General features: G+C 54.5%; 3 protein-coding genes and 1 non-coding gene across 5 annotated transcripts; 3 read left to right on the forward strand and 1 right to left on the reverse strand.

The window, feature by feature from the left end:
* Window positions 1-7,321: 7,321 nt before the first annotated feature.
* On the forward strand, window positions 7,322-9,446 carry RPL10 (ribosomal protein L10). The gene is made up of 6 exons (XM_075539055.1): window positions 7,322-7,452; window positions 8,069-8,127; window positions 8,211-8,318; window positions 8,491-8,629; window positions 8,985-9,147; window positions 9,232-9,446. The coding sequence occupies exons 1-6, from the start codon at window positions 7,430-7,432 to the stop codon at window positions 9,382-9,384; spliced, it is 645 nt and encodes a 214-aa protein (XP_075395170.1). The 5' UTR covers window positions 7,322-7,429; the 3' UTR covers window positions 9,385-9,446.
* Window positions 8,796-8,929, forward strand: LOC142435310 (small nucleolar RNA SNORA70). Its single transcript, XR_012781388.1, has one exon. It is a non-coding gene; the product is annotated as a small nucleolar RNA SNORA70 (small nucleolar RNA).
* Window positions 9,447-9,810: 364 nt separating the features above from the next.
* On the reverse strand, window positions 9,811-13,031 carry DNASE1L1 (deoxyribonuclease 1 like 1). 2 transcript variants are annotated; one of them, XM_075539092.1, is made up of 8 exons: window positions 12,883-13,031; window positions 12,001-12,160; window positions 11,762-11,850; window positions 11,574-11,660; window positions 11,134-11,234; window positions 10,921-11,033; window positions 10,560-10,808; window positions 9,811-10,470 (listed from the first exon to the last, which is right to left on the reverse strand). In XM_075539092.1, the coding sequence occupies exons 1-8, from the start codon at window positions 12,885-12,887 to the stop codon at window positions 10,348-10,350; spliced, it is 927 nt and encodes a 308-aa protein (XP_075395207.1). In that variant the 5' UTR covers window positions 12,888-13,031; the 3' UTR covers window positions 9,811-10,347. The 2 variants fall into 2 exon arrangements, with proteins under 2 accessions (XP_075395207.1, XP_075395208.1); XM_075539093.1 differs by having other exon boundaries at window positions 12,857-12,980.
* A 1,140-nt stretch (window positions 13,032-14,171) lies between these two features.
* Window positions 14,172-17,231, forward strand: TAFAZZIN (tafazzin, phospholipid-lysophospholipid transacylase). The gene is made up of 10 exons (XM_075539163.1): window positions 14,172-14,432; window positions 14,513-14,641; window positions 15,030-15,075; window positions 15,259-15,344; window positions 15,896-15,976; window positions 16,069-16,110; window positions 16,204-16,266; window positions 16,366-16,418; window positions 16,587-16,664; window positions 16,746-17,231. Exons 1-10 carry the CDS (start codon window positions 14,324-14,326, stop codon window positions 16,845-16,847), a joined length of 789 nt encoding a protein of 262 aa, XP_075395278.1. The 5' UTR covers window positions 14,172-14,323; the 3' UTR covers window positions 16,848-17,231.
* The last annotated feature ends 1,823 nt before the right edge of the window (window positions 17,232-19,054 follow it).

Below are 19,054 nucleotides of genomic sequence, written 5' to 3' on the forward strand. Positions count from 1 at the left end.
CAAACCACAAGGTCAGCAGTTTGGATCCACCAGCTGCTCCGCAGGAGAAAGATGAGCCGTCTGTGCTCTCATCTCCAGCAGCGGTTCTCAACCTGTGGGTCGTGACCCCTTTGGGGGTTAAACGACCCTTTCACCACTGGGGCTGCCTGATACATAACAGTAGCGAAATGACAGTGATGAAGTAGCAATGAAAATAATGTTATGAAAAAAAAGAAAAAAATAATGTTATGGTTGGGGGGGGTCACCACAACATGAACTGTATGAAAGGGTTGTGGCATTAAGAAAGTTGAGAACCACTGATCTACATCCCTGGAAACCCTAGGGTCTTCTGCCCTCGAGAGCCACTCAGGCAACCAACTCAATGGCAGAGGGTTTGGGCTTGTGGGTCTTGGAGATTTCCAGTGGTGTGACAGCTAGCTCCCCTCACATGGCCTTGCTCAGCCTCCTGGCTGAATCTGCTCTGGTTTTTATCTCAGTTTGTCTCACTCCCTACATACACCTCTCTGTCATCATGACAAAGACCGTCCATTTCCCAAATGGAATAACAAGTAAAGGGATGAGGACTACCAAGCTTTGGGGGTAGGGGTGGCTATTCCATCCATACATCCATAATAAAGGGAGAGTAGACAAATGAACCCGAACCCGGAAGGCACGCCAGTAACCCCTTTCTACTAGTAGCAAATGGTGAGCCTCATCGCACTGAATAACCCCCCACGGGGCCTGCCCTTGCTGGAGGAAGGCAGAAGGGGATCTCCAGCTTCCCTGAGACCTCCTAACCCTGTGGGTGTCATACAACACACCCCAGGTACCATGTGATTTACCTGGCCACATGTTCTTCATAGTTTGAGCTTCTGTTGGACCCAGGTCACCAAGAGGGCTAAAGGTGGTGGGAGATAGCCCAGTTGACTGTCCCTTCACTAGTCCTTCAATGTCCCTCTGACTCTGTAACCTAACTTGCCCCTCTTGTCACTGCCAGCCCATCCCTTGGGAAAAGGACAGGTTTGCAAAAGAAGTAATTGCCCCTAGGGACGAATCTGAGAACCTTGGCACAGGGACTACACAGGCTATAAGAAACAGGGCAGGACACACACACAGAGGAGACACAAATAGACAAGTGGGATATACTGAAGATAAGACACCTGTGTACAATGAAAGAATTCACCAAGAGAGTCCACTGACTGGGAAAACATCTTTAGCAATGACACCTCAGACAAAGGCCTTATTACTAAAATCTACAATACTCTGCTAGCTTCCAAAAAGAAAAAAACTAATAGCCCACTTGAGAGGTGGGCAAAGGACTTAAACAGAAGTTTCACAGGGGCAGAAACCCGAATGGCCAATAAACATATAAGAAAATGTTCCCTATCTTTAGCCATAAGAGAAATGCAAATTAAAACAACAATGAGGTACCACCTAACACCCTCAAGGATAGCCCAATTCAAAAAATCAGAAAGCAACAAGTGTTGGAGGGGCTGTGGGGAGACAGGAACTCTCATCCGCTGATGGTGAACCTGTAAGTATGTACGACCACTATGGAAATCGATCTGGCGATATATAAAACAGATGGAAATTGAGTTACCATACGACCCAGCAATCCCCCTACCGGGCATATACCCAGAAGAAGCAAGAAACAAACCATGGCCAGACATCTGTGCTCCAATGTTCATTGCGGCACAGTTCACAATTGCAAGGAGTTGGAAACAACTCAAATTTCCATCAACAGACGAATGGATTAAAAAACAGTACATACATACAATGGAGTGCTAGGCATCACTAAAAAGCAGTGATGAACGCATGAAGCATATCAATGCATGGGAAGAACTGGAGGAAATTATGTTAAGTGAAGTAAGCCAAGCACAAAAGGACAAGTACAACATGCGTCCGCTGAGTTAAGTTTATTTATTTATATATGAAAAAGAGACCAGAAAGGTAAGTGCAAAGGGGGCACAGGGAAAAAGCTACTGTATACAAACACTCCAGGCTTGAGGTCGATGGTATGGCAGGGGCCAGACCAAACCCAGGGGTGCATACGGTAGCCAACTAAAATGGGGGTGGAGGGAGGAAAGGGAAAAAAATGATGTGTGATGGGGGAATAGGGCACTGATCCACCCAAGGGGAGGGTATTGCTTGTGTCTCCACAGGGAAAGAGGGACCAGATATAAAGCCAGTGCCAGACAACTGCAGTGTGCCGGCAAGGAGTGGCAGCCAGTGGAGGGGCCTCAGGGCTCGGCCACCATACCAGCTACGTGGACAACTACCCCTCACCCCAGAAGAATTTACTTGAGAGGACGGCACTGAAGCTGCAGCTAGGGGAGAGGGGCCTGTCTGATCAGAGCAAATGGGAGCAAAGAAGGGGAGGAAGAGAGAGTGGAGCACATCCTGGCCCATCAGGCCTGGAGGACGATATCCCCGCTCTGAACAGCCAATGGACAGAGTGGACAATATGGCTGATCCCACTAGGAGACACATCGTCCCTTGATGGCCCAGGGCCCTAAGGGGGACTGCACTGGAGACTCAGGGCCAGGACTGGTCCAGACTGACCCTGTGACACTGAGGCAACACACTAAAAGTGTGCTACACAGCAAGAGTGGGAGCAGAGCAGGGAGCCCCTGAGGGAGTACAAAGGACAGACTCTGGGACCAGAGCATGGTACTCCATTGGACCTGACTGAAGGGCACGACTAGAGATCAAAAATCTTTCTTTTAAATTTTTTAATTTAATTTATTCTTCTATGGGTAATTGTTTTCCCTTTTTGTTGTCATAGCTGTGTTCTCACTCATTGCCTATCTTTCAATGACTTGGTTTTTGGTGCATATTATTATCTCTACAGATCTGTCTAGACAAGATGGACTGGACGAATAGTCTGGAGGAGAAAACAACGGGACCAATGGTTCCGGGGGGACATGGGAGAGGGGAGGAGGAGGCAGGGAGGTGGTGCTGACCAACCCAGGAACAGGTGAGCAGTAAGTGATCCAAAATCAGTAGCAAGGAGGGTGTGAGAGGCCTGGTAGGGATTCAGCAAGGGCATGGTAACCGAGAGAAATTACTGAAACCCAAATGAAGACTGAGCATGATAGTGGGACAAGAGGAAAGCAAAAGGAAATGGAGGAAAGAACTAGGTGACCAAGGGTATTTATAGAGGTCCAAAGATTGGAATGTACATATGTAAATATATTTATATAAGTGTGGGGAAACAGATCTATGCGCATATATTTAGAGGTTTAGTATCAAGGCAGCAGATGAACATTGGGCCTCCACTCAAGGATTTACTCAATGCAAGAACACTTTGTTCGAATAAATTGGCATTCCAAGATGCACACCTTCCCAACACGATTGCTGAAGAAAAATGTGTGCATAAGCAAATGTGGTGAAGAAAGCTGACAGTGCCCAGCTACCAAAAGATATAGTGTCTGGAGTCTTAAAGGCGTGAAGATAAACAAGAGGCCATCTAGCTGAGAAGCATCAAAGCCCACATGGAAGAAGCAAACGAGCCTGTCTGACCACAAGGTACAGAAGGGACCAGTTATCAGACAGCAAAGAGCTAAAAACCTTATCAGTGGGTGCCCACCTCCCTGATACGATCACTGAAGACAAATGTGTACATAAGCAAATGAGGTGAAGAAAGCAGATGGTGCCCAGCTATCAAAAGATATAGCCTCTGGGGTCTTAAAGGCTCGAAGATAAATAAGTGGCCATCTAGCTCAGAAACAACAAAGCCCACGTGGAAGAAACACACCAGCCTGTGTGACCACGAGCTGTTGAAGGGTTCAGGTATTAAGCATCAAGGAACAAAAAATCTTACCATTGAAAAGGTGGGTGAGTGCAGAGTGGAGACTCAAAGCCCAAACGTAGCCAATCGGACACCCCTTGCTGAGGGGCTGTGGGAAGGAGAGGAACCAGGCAGGGTGCAGGGGAGCAACGATGAAACATACAACTTTCCTCTAGTTCTTAAATACTCCCCCCCCCATTATCATGATCCCAATTCTACCTTACAAATCTGGCTAGACCAGAGGATGTACATTGGTACAGATAGCAACTGGAAACACAGGGAATCCAGGACAGATGACTCCTCCAGTACCAGTGATGAGAGTGGCGATGCCTGGAGGGTGGAGAGAATGTGGGGTAGAAAGGGGGAAGTGATTACAGGAATCTACACATAGCCTCATCCCTGGGGGAGGTGCAGCAGAGAAGAGGGCAGGGGGAGACGTCAGATAGTGTAATATATGACAAAATAATAATAATATATGAATGATGAAGGGTTCATGAGGTGGGGGTAGTGGGGAGGGAGGGGGAAAATGAGCAGCAGATATTAAGGGCTCAAGTGGAAGGCAAATGTTTTGAGAATGATGATGGCAACGAATGTACATATGTTTTTGACACAATGGATGTATGTATGGATTGGGATAAGAACTGTAAGAGCCCCCAATAAAATGATTTAAAAAAAAAAATAATTGCCCCTAGAAGTCAGGCTGCCAGCCGCTGTCTAAACCGTGATCAAGCCCCAGCACTTCCACCAGGAAATGCCGGCAGGGTCCTCAGTTCACTGCCATGGAGTGAATCATGGAGACCCTGAACGACAGGGTAGAAATGCTCCTGTGAGTTTCTGAGACTGTAACTCTTTACAGAGTAGAAAGCCTCTTTCTCCCACGGTTTCAAACTGCTGATCTTGTGGTTAGCAGCCTAACCCATAACCATTACACCACCAAAACTCCGAGGATTCCACTGTACAAGAGCCTCCTCACCCCACTCCTAGGTTCTGCCCACCCCACTGTGTGGCCATGTTAGCCTGAGAGGGGAGCACACAGGTCAGGCCTAGAGGACAGGCTGTAGAATGGAGAGGGCAAAATGGGGCAGGAACTAGTTACCTTTACCACTGGGGATACCCTTACCTGGGGATACCCTTACCACTACTCAACCCAGACACCCATGCACATCAGTGGAAAGGGAGTCTACAAACTCCCAGGTAAAGCAGGGCACCCTGGCCACATGGTGGACACCTGGGCAACGTCTGACAAACCTCAAGACCACGAAGTCAGGACCTAATTCAAAAGTGGTAAGAAGAGAGCAGTGAGAAGCTCCTGAGAGCCCAGAACACTGAGTATGAAGTGGCCACCACCGCCCCCAGAGAAAGCCCAGGGCCAAGGAGCAGGGGCCCCCGAGGAAGGAAGGCAGTGGTCTCCTTCCACCAGGAAGGGGATTCTCCTAGAGACCATCTGTTCCATAGCCACAACATGGGGTGGGGGGGGCTCTATGTCTCCAGGGCCGCTGCTGGTTCTGGTGACAAACGGCTGGAGACTGGCATTTCAGCCTCGATGGCACCACCCAAAGCTGGCCTAAGCCATAAGGCCATCTGCGCAGGGAGGGGACCACCAGCCACCCAAGGAAGTGTAGTGGGAAAGGGCCTGCTTCCAACCACCTTGGGGACAGCCACGCCCACAACCCAGCAGGCTGTGGGCAGGGCTGCTTCAGTGCAGGCATGCCCTTCCAGGCTGCTGGTTCAGCCCAAGCCTCAGGTCAGCGACCCTGTGTCCTCCTTGTCCCGTCCACACACCCCGGCCCCTTCCTCTGGTCGCTGTGGAGTGCTTCCTGTGACACTGTGCCCTGTAACAATAACAGGCAGCTCACTCTCCCGCCCGGTCAGGAATGAATGCCCTGTAACAGTAACAGGCAGGTCACCATCCCCCCCCTCCCCCGTCAGAAATGGAAACATTTTTAAATTGCAGCCTGAAACAGGTGTAGCCCAGCCCAGGATGTTTCCACTCCAAGAAGCAGCCTAGCCTACCTACAGTATCGTTTGGCAGACCACTGGGGACAAACTGATCTTAAATGTAGAACTTACTTCGTTAGCCTTAAAAACTGTTTTGTTTCACTTTCCTGAGAATGCTTTGCCAGTTTCACACAAGAACTTGCCTTCCCCCCTCCCCTTGCTTGGCAAGATGCCCCACAAGGATGAATAATAACTTTCCTTTGAAGCTGTTCGGGGCTCTTGCCTTACAGACTGAACCTGCCTCAGTTGCTGGTGAGGGCCCAGATTCGAATCTATCTGAATAAAGCTTTACTGTTTCCATCTGTTTCAGTAAGTGGTCTGGGTGAGGGTCTCGCTCGCTAACACTTCCAATGCCTGGCTCGCTGCCTCCCTCCTGGCAGCCCTACAGGCAGTTGGTAGGGGGTTGCTGAGCCCTGGCCACCCCATCACCACCTGGCCTGCAGATGGCACCTTTCAGCTGCGACTCCAGGCAGGGGAGAGAGGGTCAGTCCCGTCCCTGTCTTTCTCAGCCCCCATACTGGGGGCAGGGACACCTCCCCCAGCAGCAGCTCTGCCCCAGCGCCCCCATCCCCACTTGGCCAAGCCTTGGTTCCTGGGGGGAAAGATGGCTGACTCATTGCTGCTGCCCGGGCCCAGAAGCGTGTATGGACCCCTCGGGTCACCAGCTGCACCAGGGCTCTCCTGGGGTACCCCTCTGGCGCGCGCGCGAGTGTAGTGGGGGCGTGGAGCCCCGGGCCCTCGCCGTCAGCCCTGCCGGAACCCCGCTCGGGAGCCTGGGCCTCGGCTGCAGGGGCCGGAGGATGGGGGGCGCCCGCGCGGGCCTGCAAGGTCAGAGCTCGCAGCCAGGCGGCGCAAGGGAGCGGTCACTGCCGGCCGGGCTGCCACCCTCTTCCCGCCGTGCGTGCGCGGTTCCCTCCCCAGCCAGTCCCACGGGAGGAAGGCCACGGTGGGGACAGGGGTCCCGGCTGCCCGCGACGCGGGAACTGTCCGGCTCCGGCACAGCCCTTCAGCTGTGCGCAGAGCTCGGGGCAAAGCACGGGCAGACTCTGGTTAGACTGGGGGGCGGCCCTCCAAGTCTTCTGGGACAAAGGCCGGCAGCGTAGTCGCGGGCCCTGCGAGTCCCCGCCCCAGGAATGACCAGGGGGCGGGGTGTGGCCTGGACCCCGTCCTCTGGGAAATCCAGGCTTGGTTGTCCCAAGCCCACCCAGGGGGCCGTTCCTCATCTTCACCGTAGTTCTTTCATTATGAAGGCCCAGCCTAGGCAAAAGATCAGCTCCCAATGCCGCCTGCGGGACGCAGGCTGCCCACGCCCTTGTGGCAAAGCCCCATTCGTTCCTTCGCCACCCGCTGGGCCCCCAAAGCTAGCCATCCAGGAGCTGTGCGCATGTGCCTCTCTAGGCACGCAAGCGCACAACGCTGCTGTATCTATGGTCGCGACGTAGGGAAAGAGCGTCCCTACGCCCTCGTTCGGAACTCTATGGTACTTGCGCAGAAGATGGGCGGAGTATATAAGCCGTGCGCAGGCCCGGGAGCTTCTCTTTTCCTTCAGCGTGGTGAGTGTGGTTGGCTGTGTGCTCGCTGTCCTCGTCCACTGGCTTGGGCCTACCCTTGTCTCCTGACTTTCATCTGTTTTATTGCAGCTACCTGGATCCTGGTGTCGCCATGGGCCGCCGCCCTGCCCGGTGGTGAGTAGCAGATTCTCGGCATTTCTGTAGTTGGGCCGAGTGAATTGTACTGGCCATTGAACACCCCCACCCCCTCCCTAACGCCACTACCAACATTGGGCCGAGGGCGGAGGCTGCTTAGTGCAACTGACCTACTCGGGAAGGACCCGCACGTTTTCCCCCAGCCACTGAGAACGTCTCTCGGGCTTCGATTGTGCTCAGCGTTTCATTCCCATCTAAGTTGCATGCTGCTGTCGACTTTTCCCTCCTCCTAATTATTGGGGTGCTTGGCCAGCAGCTATCTTTCTAGTACTACGGATTCGCCCTCTTAAGCTCGGTTCCTCCGGGTCTTTGTGTGGGATATCTGTATTTCCGGGCGGCCGTCCGCCATCGGCAGCTGCTAGGCCTGTGCGGCCGCCTCGTGTGCCCTGCAGAGGGCGCCGTGGTCACCCCACGTTGTTCATGGGAACTGGGCTGCCAGTGTTGTGGCTACTTTGTAGCGCCTAGTGCAATTTAGTCTCCAGGACGAGAGCTAGGCTTAGGTAGGGCGAAAGGCTCGATGGGCTTGGCCCTGCTATAGGATCTCCAGCGCTGAGGAAAAGCACTTTTAAACATGGGGTTTTCCCCCCTCTTGCAGTTACCGGTATTGTAAGAACAAGCCCTACCCAAAGTCGCGCTTCTGTCGAGGTGTTCCTGGTAAGTAGTACGAGTGCCCTCAAATTGGCTTGACCATGTGAAGCTGCCCAGGGCTTCGCACACACGTAGCTGCTCTTTTCCAGATGCCAAGATTCGCATTTTTGACCTGGGTCGGAAGAAGGCAAAGGTGGATGAATTCCCACTGTGTGGACACATGGTGTCTGATGAGTACGAGCAGCTCTCCTCTGAAGGTGAGGCAGTTCCTTCTTGTTCCACCTGGAGCTGCTCAAGAGCGTTAGCTCCACAGCTGCTCTCTCTGCTGCCCCCGAAGTGACCTTGGGTTTGCTGGAGGGCAGCTCCTCCGAGACCTGTGCTTAGGGAGTTCAGTTTCTGTGGTGCAATCCTGTCTCCTTTCTCGTTTAGCCCTGGAGGCTGCCCGCATCTGTGCTAACAAGTACATGGTGAAAAGTTGTGGTAAAGATGGCTTCCACATCCGAGTAAGGCTCCACCCCTTCCACGTCATCCGCATCAACAAGATGTTGTCATGCGCTGGGGCTGACAGGTGTGTGTGTGTGTGTGAGGGGGCTGTGTTGGGACAGCTCAGTGAAGGGTACCCCTCCTAGCCATTTTCAGCTGACCCAAGCCATACCTGAGCAGAAGTAGGGGTGGGGGCAGGGTTTCTCAAGAAATTTGTGGGTCTTCTGGGTAGCTTTGGGATGTTTTGTTCTCTGCAGCCAATTAAGCCGACCGTCCTCCTCCTTGTGGGGGCCGGTGTGCAATGGCTGCAAACAGCAAGCCTCCTCGGGAGTGTATGCAGCCTATTGGTACGTCTAGGCTGCTCTAAGGGACCTTGGAGACAACCTTTTGCTGCTTTTCGATGCCTCTGGCCTGGCTAATTTCTGCTCTCCCTAAACTAGGCTTCAAACTGGGATGCGAGGTGCTTTTGGGAAACCTCAAGGCACAGTGGCTAGAGTCCACATTGGCCAGGTTATCATGTCCATCCGCACCAAGCTTCAAAACAAGGAGCATGTGATTGAGGCCTTACGCAGGGCCAAGTTCAAGTTCCCTGGGCGCCAGAAGGTGAGCCATACAGCCATCCCTTTATTTGTTGGCCTGTCTTTCCCCTGCCTCACCTTCCTGTCTAATGTTCTTCTCTCTCCTTAGATCCACATCTCTAAGAAGTGGGGCTTCACCAAGTTTAATGCTGATGAATTTGAGGATATGGTGGCTGAGAAGCGCCTCATCCCGGATGGTTGTGGAGTCAAATACATCCCTAACCGTGGCCCCTTGGACAAGTGGCGGGCCCTGCATTCATGAAGGCCTTGGTAGACCTGTGCTACCTCTTGTATCCACCAAATAAAAATTGAACTTCCTGATTATCTTGGCTCTGGATTTCCTACTGGGAGATTGGGGCTGGACCTGGGTGGGAAGACCCTTGGACATTCTGCCCCACTAGCTTGAAAAGTGGCTAGACCATTATAAGTCACAGGGAGGCATTTCCTCTGAAAGCCCTGGTCCTGCCCTGGCTGATAGGTGGTAATCATGATTGAGTTTGGCTGCAGTGGCATGTGTGTACCCCACTGGCAGGAGCCATCCTGAAAGGATCTGTTTGCTAGTCCTAGTTGGGAGTGCCAGATCCCATGCTTCCTGTTCTCACCTGTTCTTGAATCCCTCCCCACAGGCCACCTGTGTCCCCCTGCTCGTGCATGCACACAACAGCAATCCCAGCCTGTAGCCCAGGCATAACAAGTTTTAATGACCTTTATTTTTGTTCTCATGGTTACAATACCACACATCTAGTCCCATAAAGGACCAAATCCTTTTCTTGTAGGGTCACCTGACCCAGACACTGACATGGGCTCTATTTCTGAAGACAGACCCCAGCCCTTGGAAATGTGGGGTGGAGGCAAGATTAGGGTGTCACAGCCACCCCATGTAGGCTCACACCTGATAGGTGGCCTACTGGTTACGTGGCATCTTGGGATCTTAGCATTTTACTAATGAACAGGTCAGGCATGAGCCTTTGGCCTAGCTGCCACCCAGAGGGATATCCCTCCCATGGGCCCAGGGAAGTATTCCTTAATAGAATTCCTTAAGTTGTGTTTTTTTTCATAGAAGATCTTGGGGTCTCTGGTCATTGTCTTGGCTGGGCCCCCCTCCCCTTCCCCAGCTTCCCATGGGCTACTTTGTCCCCTCTCCTGATACCACCTGTAGGGTTTAGTCTAATAAGCAGATGACCAGGCTGCTGTTCTGTGGAGGAGTCATTGCCAGGAGGGCAGATCAGGTGGCAGAGCCCAGCAGCAGGAATGCCAGCAGCAGGATCACCAGGCAGAGAGGCTGCTCCCTTGGCGCTGCCCCTCTGAGCTCCACCTCCACCGGGTAGTGGTCGCTAATGTTGAGAGCCTGGGCATGAGGTGAGACAAAGGTTGGTGCCTTATGCCCAAGGACTGCCTTGATCTCCCCACTGCCACCCAGCCAACCCCGGGGCTCACCTGCTCCTCGCTGAGCTGGAAGCTGTGGGGGAATTCAAAGGCTGAGGCGGTCTGAAGCAGGCCTTGGCAGAGAGGCCCGTGCAACACGATTCGGTCATAGGCGCAGTGGGTGCTGGCCCGCACTGTGGTGTCCACCCCATCAGCAATCGCCCACAGAAAGCCCATCTCCTTCCTCAGCACCAGCTCCTCCAGCCGCTTTTTGGTCAGTGATCCGCAGTCAGCATTGAAGTCCCCCAGCAGGATCATCTCCTGAGATAGGGCAAGGGTCAAACCTACCACTGGGCCCCCTGGTCCAGGTGCCACTCGCCCCCACCCCCACCCATCTCCCCAATGAGCTGCCTGTCTGTTACCCCAGCTCTACCTTGCTCTGCCAGCGCTGGGAGACGTCTTGGAACACATGATAGAGGGCATTCAGCTCCTTCTCCACAGCCTTTGGGGTGGTGTGCAGTGGGACCAGGGCCAGGCTGGGCAGGACTGGAAGGCACCTCATGAGATGGAGGCTCCTGCCACACCCAGCCCCCAGACCAGCAGCCCTACTCCACCCCAACACACCAGGCACCCTAGACCCTCCTACCCTTGCTGGGCAAGGTGAACTGGGCCACGAAGGGTTCCCTTGCAAAGAGGTCATCTTGGTCGTTGTACACATAGGACTCCAGGACCTGTGTCCTGTGTGACCTGTGAGGACCAAGGGGTGGGGTTCCCCGACCTGAGGCCAGAACCTTCCCCCCCCCCCCCAGGAAGAACACTTTGTCCTGCCCCATTCAGCACTCATCAGTCTCGCATTTCAGGTTGATGTGCAGGTTGCTGGGATGGCTTTCCCTTAGTGGTTTGTTGGTCTCAGTTTCCCCATTATTCCAAAGCCAATGGGCTATCATTTCATCTACAGAGACGCCAGCTCCCTGGCACCTCTCAATCCTTGTCTTCCCAAGGACTTGGGTGTGCTTTTAGAAGTTTGGCCCCACACAGAGGAGAGAAAGAGGCAGCTAGTGGGCGCTCTCTTGGCCCTGTGCTCACCGGTAGATGTAGACATACTTCTCCATGTATGTGCTTCGGCCCAGCAAAGGGCTGCTGAGGGAGCGGTAGGACCCTGAGTCATCATATCTATGGGAAGGGAGAGGCCAGGTCATGCACCACAACCCTCCCCCCCCCTGCCCGCCAGGCTCCTGAGGGACCCAGAATTCTAACCACAGTTCCTTCCGTACCGGTTGAGTTCTCGAAGCAGGAGCGGGATGGCACTGCCAGTGGAGTCCACTACTTCCTGCAGCACCATGATGTCACAGCGAGCCAGAATCTGCCAGACACCAGGAAGACAATGAGAGAAGACCGTGCTACCCTACCCATCTTCCAGAGGCAGAGCCTGAGGCCAATGGCAGGGACCCAATGGCTCCAAGTCTGCACTGCCCGGCATCCTGATGGCCCTTCTTCTCAGGGAGGAACTTACCTGCACTAAAGTGTCCATCACAGGCTCCCTGGCCACCTTGGCCAGGGTCAGCCGCTGAGCGTTGAAGGCGCAGATTCGAAAGGCCTGGGCCCCCCCAGCCAGGAGGAAGAGCAGAAGTGCCACGTGACAGAGCATGGCTGCTGGCTCCACAGGGCTCCTCCTGCTCCAGGAGTGACAGGGGTGGCGCAGAGAAAGTGGCCTCCCTGCCACCTGCCCTAAGGCACTGCTTGCCCCCAGCCCCAGCCTTCTTGAGCGGGTGCTTGGACTGCTTTCAGCTTTGGTCTTGCACCCAGTTGTGTGGGAGGCATCTTGATGCAGCTACCACCCTTCTCGGGAGATTTGACCTCTAAGCAAAGCCCCGAGGTGGAATCACTGTACCCAGGCCTCCTCCCACGCCTGCCTGCTGTCAGTGTGTCTCTAGGCTTCCTTCGGTCACTACCCCTTTGGTCGCCACCCTCTCCCACTCCCCTTGGTCACCATCCCCCTCTCCCAATGTCCTTTTCCCTCACTTCCTCACTTTCTGCCACGAGGCGGCTCACCCTCTGCTCTGCTCTGGCCCTGCTGTCACTGCCATCCTCCTAGCCACCTGTCCTCTGCCACTCCTGCTCAGCCTGGCACCTTGCCCTGGGCCAGCTCCATGCTAGCACTGGCAGGCAGGAGGCGCAGGGCTCTCGACCCCCAGAAGGACTCTGGACAAAAAATGACTCTTTCTGGCTTCAGTCCCACACCCAGCCCAGGCTCCCCAAGCTGGCCTGGGTTCCAGCCCAGGGCTTCCATTCCCGCCTCTGCCCTTCCCAGGGCAGGCAGCAGCTTCTGCTTCCCTCAACCCGAGGACTCCCCCCACACCAGTACAGACCAGTGACAGACAGCGCAAGGCCTCACCGCATCTGCCTGCTTGCCTGCCTGCACAAAGACGAGGAAGAAAGTAAAGAGGAAGAAGAGGTTTTCCTCTACCCTCCCCAAGGAGGCGGGCGCTGGCTAGGAAAGGTGGCCCGCCCTCCACTCTTCTCAGGCCAGGCTGTTGGGAGATGACAGATCTCTGAGTCACTGGAGAGTGACAGTCCTGCCGACGCCAGTGCCTAGCAGGAGTAGTCCAGTAATGAGTGGTTAACTGAATGAAAACCAAGAGCCAGTTCCCCGGGCGTCCCCAGCAGCATCTGCTAAGGAAAACAAGGGAGCCTCCCTCTTCCTTCCCCCATCTGTCCAGACAGTTGCCAGCGCTGGGCCCCAGCGGGTGTGGCTGTCTGCTTGGAGTAGGGTGTGGCTCCTCAAGTGCCCACCTCCAGGCCAGGGCGCTGACAGCAGTTTAATATCCTGAAGGGACTCTGCACACCGACTAGGTCCCCACAGAGGATGGCTGTCGTGTCTAAAATGTAATTCAATGAAATAGTGCTTAAAAAGAAGAAATAGTTCTAAAAAAGAGAGAAATAAATGTGTATAGCAGCCTACACAGCAGCCCTCTGTCCGTGAACGGACAAATGGAAAAAGACAATGTGATCTACCCCAAAAAACTCAAGTTCACGGCTAATGAGTCGGTTTACGCTTCTAGCAACCCTGTAGGACAGAGTAGAACCGCTTCCGTGGGGTATGAAGCAGGTTTTGAGACTGTAGCTCTTTGAGAGAAGAAAGCCTGGTCTTTCTCCCGCGGAACAGCTGGTGGATTCAAACTGCTGATCGGGCGGGTAGCAGCCCAATGCATAACCATTCCGCCCCTAGGGACCCTGGGCCCACCCTCAGCGTGGGATCTTTTCTTAGCCCTGCCCAGGAACAAGGTGTTGGTACACAGACTAAGGACACCTGAGTCAAGAACTGCAGCTTCATTCTACTCGGGTCACCCGGAGTCCCAATGCGGCCGAAGGCCGCGGTTTGGCGGGCTCCTTGAGGGTGAAAAGAACGTAGGCGAAACAACACTGTGTCCCCAGTCGGACACATGGCAACTTCATTTCCTTTACTGTCGTGAGGTGCAGCTCAAGCGCTCTAAATTGTATCTCAGTCAAAAATCACAAAGTAATGCAATACGGGCGCTCCGCCAGCTCCGCCAGCCCCGCCCCCGGCCCGCGCCTGCGCAGTCCGGTCGCTCCCGAGGTTTGCTGGGGTAGGCCCGAAGTCGGCAGGGGCGTGGCCTCTCGTCCAGCCTCGCCCCCTATGCCGTCAAGCTGGGGCTCGCGTTTTGCGACAGGAGCTGGCGCGCGGAGGCAGCGGGTTTGCTGCGGGCGTGCTGTTGCCCGTTGTGTTCCGTGAGGCCGCTAGGCGGCCGGAGGGGCGGGCCGGGCTTGCCCGGCAGTGAAGTGACCTGGGCCGCGTTGGCGAACGGCCGCTGGCCATGCCCCTGCACGTACGGTGGCCGTTCCCCACGGCGCCGCCACTGGCCTGGAGCCTGGCCAGCAGCGTCGTCATGGGCCTGGTGGGCACCTACAGCTACTTCTGGACCAGTGAGTGGGCGCGGCGGGGGTCGGGAGACGGGAGACGGGGCACGAGCCGTGGCCCACCGCCCGCCTTCCCCCCACCCCAGAGTACATGAACCACCTGACAGTCCACAACAAGGAGGTGTTGTATGAGCTCATCGAGAACCGGAGCCCCCGAACCCCGCTCATCACCCTTTCCAACCACCAGTCCTGCATGGATGACCCTCATCTCTGGGGTACTGGGGCCCCGGGTTTGGGGCCCTGAGGAGCCTCTGGGAACCCAGTCTGGTCTCCAGGCTGCTGGTGGGAGGGCGGGAAGAGGGGCTTTCCCAGCCTTATGAGGGTAGGCAAGGCAGAACAGAGCCAGGGACCACTAGGACCTTCTAAGATGTAGGGGGCACAAGGGTCCAATCTACATGCCTGGGGAGGGTGACAGACCACACAGGGTGCTCTAGAGAACCCCTTGGGACATCCCATGGGGGTTTCCAAGGGTGACAGCCTTTATAAAAGCAGCCAGCCTCGTCTTTCTCCTTCGAAGTGGCTGGTGGGCTCAAACTGCTGACCTTGAAGTTGACACCCCAGCTTGTAAACTGCACCACCAGGCCTGCTATTCCTCTTCCCTAGGGATCCTGAAGCTCCGCCACATCTGGAACCTGAAGTTGATGCGTTGGTGAGGAGGAATGGGTCCTACCTGCCTGCCTAGATTCACTTCCTCCTGCTCTGCCCAGGAGGCAGTGTCCAGTAATCGATGCAGGGCACAGGGTGGGGCCCCAAAGGCCCTCCCCCTGTGCCAGACACCACAGGGGGCAAGGGCACCTCATGGGTCCCGGACAACGACCTCTGCCCTCTGCAGGACCCCTGCCGCTGCCGACATCTGCTTCACCACGGAGCTGCACTCCCGGTTCTTCAGCCTGGGCAAGTGTGTGCCCGTGTGTCGAGGTCAGCCGCACCCTGTCTGGGTCACTCAAAGGGTCGGGGGCCCAACCTGGGACAGGGAGCAGATGGTGGCTGCTTTGGGCCAACCTATCACGTGGGTCTCTAGGAAGGTGTCGGTGCTGTAGGGTGAGGGGTCTGATGTTGAGACCCCCCCTGGGAGGAAAGGGCCCCCTCAGCCCCCATTTCAGACAGGAAAATGGGGATTCTGAGCGATGAAGTCAGAAACTGAGGTCAGGGTCGGTGCTGGCAGTTGGGATCCGCACCTGGGTCTCTCCCCACCCCTGGGAAAGTACTGTAGGACTCTTACCAAGCACCATATGGCCACAATTGGTCTGAGACTGGAGAGTTAGTGAAGTTCTGGCTCAGGGGTTGAGTTGGAGACAGGCTCTGATTGAGTCTGTGCTTGGAGCACGATGCCGATGGCAGCAGGACCAGTAGCTGAGAGCAGGACAAGGGGACTTGGGTCTTTCAGGGGGCTGGGTGGTGTCTGGTGGGAGCAGCCGAGTTTGGTGTGGGGAGCTGCAAGGCATTGACAGAACAGGCCTTTGCCGCAGGGGACGGCGTCTATCAGAGGGGGATGGACTTCATTTTGGAGAAGCTCAACCATGGGGACTGGGTGCATATCTTTCCCGAAGGTCAGTGGCAGGAAGGGGATGGGTGGTTGGGCAGGTCCTTCCTGGGAGGGTGAAGGCTACAACCCCTGCCTCTCCCACGCGCTTCCCGACAGGGAAAGTGAACATGAGTGCTGAGTTTCTGCGCTTCAAATGGGGTAAGGATGCCCACCCTAGATGGGTGCCTGGGTGGCAGTGGCTTCCACTGGTAGAGGATGGGTCCCCCAATGTTTCTGCTCATCCTTGGACAGGAATTGGGCGCCTGGTTGCTGAATGTCGTCTGGACCCCATCATCCTTCCACTGTGGCATGTTGGTATGCTTTGTGTTTGGGCCTGGAGAGTGGGGGGTGGGGGTGCAAGGTGGCGGGAGCCACCTGGTGGTATTCCAACTTCTAATCTCCACTATGCTGCAGGGATGAATGATGTCCTTCCTAACCGCTCACCCTACTTCCCCCGCTTTGGCCAAGTAAGTGGGGCTGCTGACCTCTGTGTGTCTACCACCTGCCCTGGGACCCCATTGTGGAGGGGACAGAGAGAAGGGCTTCTTGTCTGGTGGGAGCAGGCCAGCTAGAGCTTTCGCTCTGGAAGGGGCAGGATCAGGCTGCGGCCTCATAGCGGGGCCTTGTCCCCATAGAGGATCACCGTGCTCATTGGCAAGCCATTCAGCGCCCTGCCTGTGCTAGAGCGGCTGCGGGCCGAGAACAAGTCAGCTGTAAGTACTTCCTCCTGCCCTGAGCCTCCTGTCCCCAGCCCCCAGACCTCCCTACCCACTCACCCAGCCTTCACCTGTCAGGTGGAGATGCGCAAAGCCCTGACCGATTTCATCCAGGAGGAGTTCCAGCGCCTGAAGACACAGGCTGAGCAGCTCCACAACCATTTGCAGCCCTTGAGATGAGGTGCCTGGACCCAGAACCACCTGCAGTCTCTGCTCTCTGCTCAGCAGGGCCTCCTCAGCTGCTTCCCCACATTGGCAGGAAGGGCGAAGTCACTTAGACACAGCCGCCTGCTTTTGTTCAGGTGTTCCCTCTGAGGGGACCGGGATCGCACTGCCTTGGCCTGGATCCCATGACCAGCTGGTCGGAAAGCAGCTTCCCATGTCCTCAGGGATGCCCATTCATCAACTCTTCCTTCCCCGCCTGCTCCAGGGCCATGCCACACTCCCACCGCCCACTGCCCACGACCATTGTCCTGCATCCTCCACAGCATCTGAGGCTGGGGGTGGAGGGGGTTGGTTAGGAGGGTGATTTTTATCCGGTTTTGGACAATAAATTGTCTATGTTGTGCTGTTTCTCTCTGGTTTCTCTGTAGGGCAGGGACAGGGTCTTCAGCTGCCCCAACAGCCTGGCAAAACAAAGTGCTCACATCTGAGCCAACATGGGCCAGCTCCTCCTGAGGCCTCCCAGGTAGAGCAGGAGGGCAGGTGGGGACTGCACAGAAAGCACCCTTGGGTTAACCCAGAACACCGTCCCCACTGCCCTCCAGACAGTTTTTTCCTGGTTGTCCATCTTTATAGGGAACTTGAACCACCGACATTGTGGTTAGCAGCCCAGCAGTTACCCAACAGCACTGGCAGGGTGCCTTAACCACCTCCCCCTTTTCCCCAAACTGGAGCTGTGGAGCTGAGCCCAGGGTGGGATCTGCAGGACCTCCTGAAACCTTGGAGTATTTGTGATACATTCTCAGACACAGATGATTGGAAAGCACTGCACTCTGACCCATAGTGACCCTATGCACAACAGAACGAAACACTGCCTGGTCCTGAGTTGTCTGGACAATTGTTCCTGTCCCTGAGTGCATGGGTGCAGCCACAGTGTGAACCCATCTGGTTGAGGGCCTTAGAAGGCTGTAAAGAAACAATGGAGCCACTTGTGGTAGGCAGGGTTCACTAGATAAACAAAACCAGGACATTTATGATTGTGTGTGTGTGTGTGTGTGTGTATGGATAGGTTTATACAGCGAGAAGGACTATAACAGCTAATTCGTCTGCATGGCAGTACAGAAGGCTCAATTCTACTCACTTCTGTGGAACAGTTAATATACTGGAAGCGCTTCAAGTCCTGTGGACTGCCGAGTCCAAGGTCAAGGAAGCAGACAACTGAGTCTTCCCTCGGGCAAGGCAGGCAGAGTCCACCCACAGGCAGCAAACCAGTAGGGCAAATCACCAACAGCATCTCAGGAGCTTAGCAAATCAGGCCTGGATGGGATAGCAAATGAGCAATCCAAGACAACAGGATTCACCAGCCTCAAGCTCAAGCAATGCATATATCAGCAGTGTGGTGAAGCAGGTCTTGAAGAAAACTCAAGCTCTAAGCAAGAAGATCCGTGGGTTGGCTGTCCCACAGGTAGTTTAGCTAACAAGTTGAGTCAGAGAACTAGCTAAAGCAGCCCTGAGCTAGTCTGATCATGAGATATCAAGAGAGCACTGGGCGGGCCTTGCTGAGCCATTTATCTCTTTGCCCTCCAATAAAACTGTGGCCTGATTAATCCCACATGTTCGTATTGACCAGGTTGGCATAATAAACCTACCTATCACAGTCCACTCCTTGCCAACTTGTCACCTGTATTCAATTCTTTAGCCATATATAATTTCCAGACATTAATGAAATCACACACCTAACATCATACATCTACATATAAATGAAAACACACTGAATCTAACTGTATCTGGTACATCATACATGAACTAAAGGAAAGATATTTAATAAGCACATATAAAGAAGATAAACTGACAATCACAAACCTCACTTTTGCAATTGATCACATGGTGGTAACTGATAGGTAGAACTGCCTTCTACCTATTCTGTATTACCTTTGCCCTGAGCCAGCACCTCAGTTGGCCATGGTTCTTTGCTTGGTGGGGTGACCCAGACTTTCCTTCCTGAGGGGTCTGGGTCATTAGACGTCCTGTCAGGAATGGGTTGCTGTAACTTACCATTTACTTTAATAACAGGGCATGGTAGCGCTAAGAGAAGGCCTATGGGATCTCCTGGATTCCAGACATATTCTTCTTTACCTCCATTATGTAGTACCAGTCCAATTTCTCCTTGGTAGTCAGGATCAATCACCCCACTTAGTATAGTGACACCCTTCCTGACCTGTTGA

The sequence above is a fragment of the Tenrec ecaudatus genome, chromosome X (assembly GCF_050624435.1).
Source record: "Tenrec ecaudatus isolate mTenEca1 chromosome X, mTenEca1.hap1, whole genome shotgun sequence".
Lineage (NCBI taxonomy): Eukaryota > Metazoa > Chordata > Mammalia > Afrosoricida > Tenrecidae > Tenrec > Tenrec ecaudatus.

Bases quoted from the DNA above. Each gene is read 5' to 3' on its own strand.
- TAFAZZIN (XM_075539163.1), top strand. From the start codon at position 14,324: ATGCCCCTGCACGTACGGTGGCCGTTCCCCACGGCGCCGCCACTGGCC. The intron at 14,433-14,512 runs GTGAGTGGGCGC...CCCCCACCCCAG, and splicing joins CTACAGCTACTTCTGGACCA to AGTACATGAACCACCTGACA. The intron at 15,977-16,068 runs GTCAGTGGCAGG...GCTTCCCGACAG, and splicing joins GGTGCATATCTTTCCCGAAG to GGAAAGTGAACATGAGTGCT.
- RPL10 (XM_075539055.1), top strand. From the start codon at position 7,430: ATGGGCCGCCGCCCTGCCCGGTG. The intron at 8,128-8,210 runs GTAAGTAGTACG...GCTCTTTTCCAG, and splicing joins CTTCTGTCGAGGTGTTCCTG to ATGCCAAGATTCGCATTTTT. The intron at 9,148-9,231 runs GTGAGCCATACA...CTCTCTCCTTAG, and splicing joins AGTTCCCTGGGCGCCAGAAG to ATCCACATCTCTAAGAAGTG.
- DNASE1L1 (XM_075539092.1), bottom strand. The intron at 11,851-12,000 runs GTAAGTTCCTCC...GGTGTCTGGCAG, and splicing joins TGATGGACACTTTAGTGCAG to ATTCTGGCTCGCTGTGACAT. The intron at 10,471-10,559 runs GTGAGCCCCGGG...CCTCATGCCCAG, and splicing joins TCCAGCTCAGCGAGGAGCAG to GCTCTCAACATTAGCGACCA.